The sequence below is a fragment of the Penaeus vannamei genome, chromosome 15 (assembly GCF_042767895.1).
Source record: "Penaeus vannamei isolate JL-2024 chromosome 15, ASM4276789v1, whole genome shotgun sequence".
Taxonomy (NCBI): domain Eukaryota; kingdom Metazoa; phylum Arthropoda; class Malacostraca; order Decapoda; family Penaeidae; genus Penaeus; species Penaeus vannamei.
In genome coordinates, this window is record NC_091563.1 from 24,362,322 (window position 1) to 24,369,821 (window position 7,500).

Here is a 7,500-nt window from a genome sequence, read left to right on the forward strand (position 1 = left end):
AGAATGTGCACAGCAGGGATCGGCGAAGAAGGATGTGCAGGAAGAGAAGGAGAGAAAGAGAGGGGGGAGGAAGTTGGAGAGAGAAAGAGAGAGAGAGAGAAAGAGAGAGAGAGAGAGAGAGAGAGAGAGAGAGAGAGAGAGAGAGAGAGAGAGAGACAGACAGACAGACAGACAGACAGACAGACAGAGACAGAGAGAGATAGAGACAAACAGACAGACAGACAAACATAGAAAGACAGCCAGCCAGACAGACAAAGACAAACAGAAAGAAACGCGGAGACAATACTGCAAGAGAATCTGACCTCTCTCCCTTTCCTTCTCTCCTCTCCCTCCCCCATTTTATCTCCCTCTCCCATCGGCAAGTTTCTTCTCTTTATGTGAACCCCTGAACGTGGCGAGACTGCCTGGCTGTTCTTGTCGCCTGATCATTACACTGTGATGGTATTTACTCCTTCTCTTCTTTTGTTAGAAATCGCACCTTATGCTTTTGCTTTTTATTTTTTCATGTTCTTATTTTTCATCATTATTGTTCTTATCATTATAATCATTACTCTTGTTAATGATACCAATATTAATAATGAGCCTAATAAAAGTAATGATGATGATAATAGTTATGATGATTATAATGATAGCAATAATAATGCTAGCAATAATAATGAAGATAATGATTATAATGATAATGATGATTATAATAAAATCAATAATACTGATACTGCCACTACTTCTACTATTAATAATAACAATGATATCATTACCATTATCATTTTTGTCGTTGTTGTCTTATTTGTTATCATTATTATTACTAGTATCATTATCATCATTACTATTATCATTATTATTGTTTCTATTATTATTCTTGTTATCAATATAATCATTAGTATTACCATCATCATAACTCTTATCATTTATGAGTTACCATTATTAATATATTATCATATTGATTACCAATATCATTATCATCTTCAAAATCATTATTATCATTATTGTCATTATTATTACTATTATTATTGGCATTACCATTATCTTTATTATTATTATTATTATTGTTATTGCCATCCTTTTTATTATTATTGGTATTATTATTATTATCATTATTATCATTATCATTATTTACTATCATATCATTATAATCACTATTATTATCATCACTATTATCGTCATTATCTTATCTTTGTCATCAACTTTTTTATTATTATCATTATTGTTAATCTTATCATTATCATACCTACTTTCATTATTAATATATTCATTATCATTATCATCTTCATCATTATATTCTTACTTTTTGTTTTGTTCGTTGATATTCATTCTCGTACATAAACATAACTTTGCATTTTTTGTTTCTTTAATGTTTTTCTTAATACTCTCTATCGTTCCTTTAACTCTCTTTAAAACTCCGCTCGTTTCATTTACTTTCTTTCTAACTTATTTTTTCTCTTTCTCTCTCTCTTGCTTAGTCTCCCTTTATCTTTGTCTCTGTCTCTTTTACTGTCTTTGTCTCTCAAGTTCTCTGCTGTACAGTGACATAATGTCTGCAGTCTATGAAAACCCAATGCTATCAGTGATTTGTTATAAGTATGAAGTATGTATCAGTATGTGCATGTATTATGCATGTATAATTGTTAACTGATGGTAAAAAGTTGTTCTGAAAATATTTCAGCATGGTATATATGAGTGTAAGTATGCATAAGTATATAATCGTATGGTTTTTAAATGATGATAAAAAGTTTGGTATGAATAAATGTTTAAGCTCATACTGTAGACCATATATACTGTATAAGACTGGTAGTGACATTATCCTACATTGGGAGGACTTAGTAATCAGGCATGTATGACCCCCAGAACGTGTCCTTGCCTCCCTGCTTTCTTGAACAACCAACGGCGACGCGGTAGCTCTCGTTACAGGGCTTGTCGTTGGTGATATCTAGCCTTATTCCAACATGCAATAAGAATGAGACTTCCGTGGCCGTAGATAATTTGTGGGATCAACCGGAGAACGTGAGAAAGTCTACGCTATCGCCCGATTTCGTGTTTTTTAATAACGAGGGAGATATCTATTTTGATAGCGTAGTATGATGTGTTAGTTTAATAATATTTCCAAACAGTTCCGTCACCCACTGAAGGGGGAGAGAGGGGGATATTTCCGGGTTGAGGCGGGGTGGATTCGTCCCCGCCACTCCTTGTCCACAGCAAAGGGAGGCGGAGGGCAAGAGCAACCCCTGAATAGAGATCGGGGCAAGCGACTGCTCATATACAATTTAAACTATAAATGCATGCAGTATATACATGGGCTGATAGGTACAAGCTACCACTTTGACCAAGCCTATTTGTGACCTTTAACAGAGTTATGGCACCCGCTCAGCATAAGAGGCGGTGGCAACTTGCTGTCAAAGAGGCTATTCTGGCGACGACAATTAATAGAACTTCAAAAGAAGAGCTTATCCCCCTCTCCTAGCCCTTCCCCTTACTGACTCCACGCCTCCCTCTTCTTCCTCCTCCTCCTCTTTAACTCCACCTACCCCCTTTAACTCCTCCCTTCCCCTCAATCCCCATTCGAACCGTGAACCCCCTCCCCAATTCTATCTCCTCCTCACCCCCCAATAACATTACTCTTACCTCTCACGAAATCCATCTTCTCTTTTATCCCTAATTCCATCTCCACATTCCCCTTCTATTTCCCCGTCCTTCCCCTTCAACTCCAAACCTCCCTTTCTTCTTCCCATTCACCTTCTCCTCTTCTTCCCTTTCCCCACAAACTATCTCTCCCATTTACCCCATTGACTCCCCCTCCTTTCCCCTCACTAACTTGCCCTCTCTTTTCCCTTACGAATTCTCCCTCCCTTTCCCCCAACTAACCCCTCTCCCCCTTTCCCCAATAACTCCCCCTTCCCTATCCCCCCCCCTCCTTTCCCACTAACCACCCCTCACCCTTTGTCGCACCAACATCCTGTCATACCTCTAAAGACAAGGACGTAACTTGAGGCAATTATAAAGTGCAATTTGTTGTTTTAAGGATATTACCTGCTTGCGACGGGGGATGGGGTATAGGGGGGTGGATGGGGTCATGAAGATTGATAGGGTAAGGGGGTAGGGATGGATAGAGGGGAGGGGAGGCAGGGAGGCGAGAGGACTGCACTGAGGGAAGGAGGAGGAGCAGAGAGGCTAGGAGGATGGAGGAGAGAGAGGGAGGGGAGAGGGACGCAAAGAGGATTGATAGGAATTAGGTAGGAGGTGGAGGGGGGGGGGTGAGGGAAGGACCGTGTGTGAACAAGGATCATCCGTTTGTGTATGAGGAAAAAGGGATAAGGCAAATAGGATTACGTACAAGGCTGAAGGATGCTGCAGAGAAAAGCATGGCAGAGTTATGAATGGATAAATAACAAGGGGTGATAACCGGTGGGAAGTGAGGCAGAGGGAAGAAAGGCTGGATAAATGGGCGTTAAAGAAGATAAAGAAAAGGGAGATGCAGATTTTAGGAATCAGTACGAATAAAATTGAACATTTTGATTGTTATTTATTGGAATGGGGAAGGGGGGGTAGAAGGTGTAATGAGGGAAGGAAAAGATGTAATGGAAAGGAAGTGGAGAAGGAGGAGGATGAGGAAAAGAAGGAATGGAGTGGAAAAGAAGAAAAAGAGGATGACGATGAAGAAGAAGGAGGAGGAGGAGGAAAAAGAAGAGGTGGGAGAGGAGGAAGAAGAGAAGGAGGAGGATTAGGAGGAGGAGAAGAAAAATAAGAAGGAGGAGGAGAAGGAGGGGGAAGAGAACAACAACAACAATAATAATAATAAAAGTAATAACGGTAACAATGATGATGATCATGATAGTAATAGCAGTAGTAATATTGATAATAATACCAGTGACAAAAAATAATAATAATAATGGTAATAATGATAACAGACATAATGATAAAAGTGATAATAATAATAATAATAATAATAATAATAATAACAATAATAGGATGATAATAGTAATAATAATGATAATAATGATAATAATAATGATAACAATAATAATAATAATAATAATAATATGATGATGATTATCATTATTATCATTATAATAATAATAATAATAATAATAATAATAATAATAATAATAATAATAATAATAATAATAATGATGATAATAAAGATGATAATAAAAATAATAGTAATGATAATAATAGAAATAATAGTAATGTTAGTAATGATAATAATAATAATGATAATAATAATGATAATAATAATAATAATAATGATAATAATAATAATAATAACAATAATAATAATAATAATAATAATAATAATAATAATAATAATAATAATAACAATAATAATCATAATAATCATAATAATAATAATAGTAATAATAATGATAATAATAATAATAATAATAATAATAATAATAATAATAATAATAATAATAATAATAATAATAATAATAATAATAGTAATAATATTTATGATAATAATAATAATGATGATGATAATGGTAATGGTAATGATAATAATAATAATAATGATAATAGTAAAAATACCAATGATAACAATAATAATGATGGTTAAAATGATAATGGTAATGATGATGATAACGATGATAATAAAAAATGAAATAAAAATATGGTTAAAAATATGGAGGAAATGGAGGAGGTAAAAGAGGAAAAAGAAAAAGAAGAAGGACGAGAAGGAAAAGAAGGGGGAGGAGGAAGACGAGGAGGTGGATGATGATAATGAGGAGGAAAAGGAAGAGGAAGAGGTGAAGAAGAAGGAGGGGAAGATGATGATGATGAAGCAAACACTGACGAAGGCGACTAAGAAAAAATGAAAGAGAAGTAGAGGAAGTAGAAAAAAATATGTAGAAAGGGAAAACGACGTGACAATTGCCAACGCAAAAAACGAAAACGACATAGGCTGAGAATTGCGTAGACTAGTAGTAAACCTGTATACGTGCGAAATGAGAGAAATCAAAATAACTACGCGTGATTTTAGATTAAAAGGAAGCAGTGGCAGATGAAATTACAAAAGAAGGATACAAATTTTATATTCAGTATCTCTCAGACTTACCATATTTCTGAGGCGACCCCAAAGGAAGAGTAACTCAAAATATAATAAACTAGAAACACTCAGAGTGCGCATACCTCCGCCAAGCAATAGGGTCAGTGATGCAACAAAAACTTCTGGATCCGCACCATGATCCGGGTCACCACTAATCTAATGGCAGCTAAGTTGGGCTAAGAGACACCTCTGGTAAATATCTTTCATAACTTTTTGAGTTGTCCTGCTAACCAACGGGGAAAAACGTACAAACTCACCAACGCTGCCAAAAACATAACTTCCATGCCGTAGTCATGAAAAAAGTTCCATCCACCCACGTACCCAGCTCACCTGGTCGATAGTTGACGAGGGACGATGAGTCTCCCATCAACGTCATCCACTTGGTCACCTAGTCGACATTTCGCCCTAATTACCTCTCGTCCAGCCGTCCCCTACTCACTGTCCACTCGTCTCCCTGATCACCAAACCTTTCCCTATCCATTCACCCTATTCAGCCAGCCGTCCACCTGTCCTTTGACCTATCCGCTTACAAAAGTATAAAACCCACCTAAGTACTCCTCCAGCTATCCACCTTACCGAAAATAAAACCGAAGGTAGACTCACAAAGTATACCCAGGCATATAATTGGCAACGACGGCGGCCCACCGTCCACCCATCTCTTCACCCATCCACCCTTCCGCTCATCCACCTTACCTTAGTTGATGGTGACGGCGACGAGCTTGGCCACCTGCCCACCCATCTACCCTTCTATCCACCCACCCATCCACCTCAGCCAAACTGAACCTGAAATCCTACTCACCCAGGATGCCCAGCCTGTAGTTGATGGTGACGACGATGAGCCTGCCGAGCGCCGCCAGCACGGAGCCGTCGTACAGGCTGGCCGAACCCCACTCGTACGACTCGCCGTGCACGTACACCACCACCGGGTACGCCACCTTCTCCGTGCTCGAGTCTGGGGGAGGGAGAAGGTTCTAGAGTCTGGGAGGAGAGGGAGGTTCTAAGGTCTAGTATATATATATAAATATATATACATATATATATATATATATATATATATATATATATATATATATATATATATATATATATATATATATATGTATATATATATATTATATATAAAGAGAGAAAGAGAGAGAGAGAGAGAGAGAGAGAGAGAGAGAGAGAGCGAGAGCGAGAGCGAGAGCGAGAGAGAGAGAGAGAGAGAGAGAGAGAGAGAGAGAGAGAGAGAGAGAGAAAGAGACAGACAGACAGAGACAGAGAGAAAGAGAAAGGGAGAGAGAAAGGGAGAGAAAGGGAGAGAAAGAGAGAGAGAGAGAGAGAGAGAGAGAGAAAGAGAGATCTGAAGCGAGGTCAGAAGAGTCTGTTAGAGGGAGATTTATAGTCAGTGCAGAAGAAAATTTTGATTGTGAAAAGGAATGCGCCGGTCGTTATTACTGAAGAGAGTGCTGGTAATGATCATAACTGCTATGAAAGCATCTTTTCATTATTATTTTTATGGTCATTATCATTATAAGAAGCAGCTGCATTTTATCATTCTCATAATTCCACTCATGCAAAATTGATAATTTATGTACTTAGTCTGTAAGAACTTATATCTATAAATTTCCTTCTGATGTGATCATACGTAATTTATGTTAAAATATAAGGAAGATATCGTCGCCATTACAGACACATCAATATAGTCACACACACATCAGTATAGTCACACACACACACATCTGTATAGTCACACACCCACACATACGGGCGCACAACCACAGAAATAGAAACATGCCTACAAACAACCATATACTCACAAGATATACATACACAAACACCCTCCAACCATCTCATTTTCTTCTCCCGAGTTTCTCCCCATCAGACGAAAATGCGTTTTATGAGGGCCATTCATCACCCCGACATCACATAACTCAAAACACCTCCTTTGTGTCATCATGAATTTTAAATGATCCAGCGATCTTGAGTTTTCACGAAGGTGTGTTTGATTTATTGATATTCGGAGAGAAATGTAACTGTAAAATAGGGCGGGGAATTTTTCTCGGAGGCTATAGGTGGGTATTGATGTTTGGGAGTTTGGGATGCGGGAGTAATGGCGAGCCTGTTGGAGAAGTTGGAGAGGGAGGGAGAAGGGAGGGAGGGAGAGGGAGGGACGGAGGGAGGGAGAGGGATGGAGAGGGAGGGAGGGAGGGAGGGAAAGAGAGAGAGAGAGAGAGAGAGAGAGAGAGAGAGAGAGAGAGAGAGAGAGAGAGAGAGAGAGAGAGAGAGAGAGAGAGTGAGAGAGAGAGAGACAGACAGACAGACAGACAGCCAGCCAGACAGACAGCGGATCCCGAACGAGGGCCCAGCCAAAGCAGAACGGAGCTTCCGAGCCAGCGCCAGAAACACGGAGTCGCCCAAAGGAGCAAAAAGCGCCGCGATCCGGCCAGGGAGACGGATCGAGCCTGCGACGCCGGGACAATCAC

At 38.8% G+C, this 7,500-nt stretch overlaps 1 protein-coding gene across 1 annotated transcript in view; it reads right to left on the reverse strand.

Annotated features, from left to right (window-relative positions):
- The window catches only part of LOC113803219 (putative inactive carboxylesterase 4), a gene marked incomplete at its 5' end in the record, with an annotated part of 10,172 nt that extends 4,185 nt beyond the window's left edge, over positions 1–5,987 (reverse strand). Inside the window, 1 exon segment of the mRNA XM_070130200.1 lies at positions 5,835–5,987. Coding sequence (XP_069986301.1) covers positions 5,835–5,987 — 153 coding nt within the window.
- Between the last annotated feature and the right edge of the window lie 1,513 nt (positions 5,988–7,500).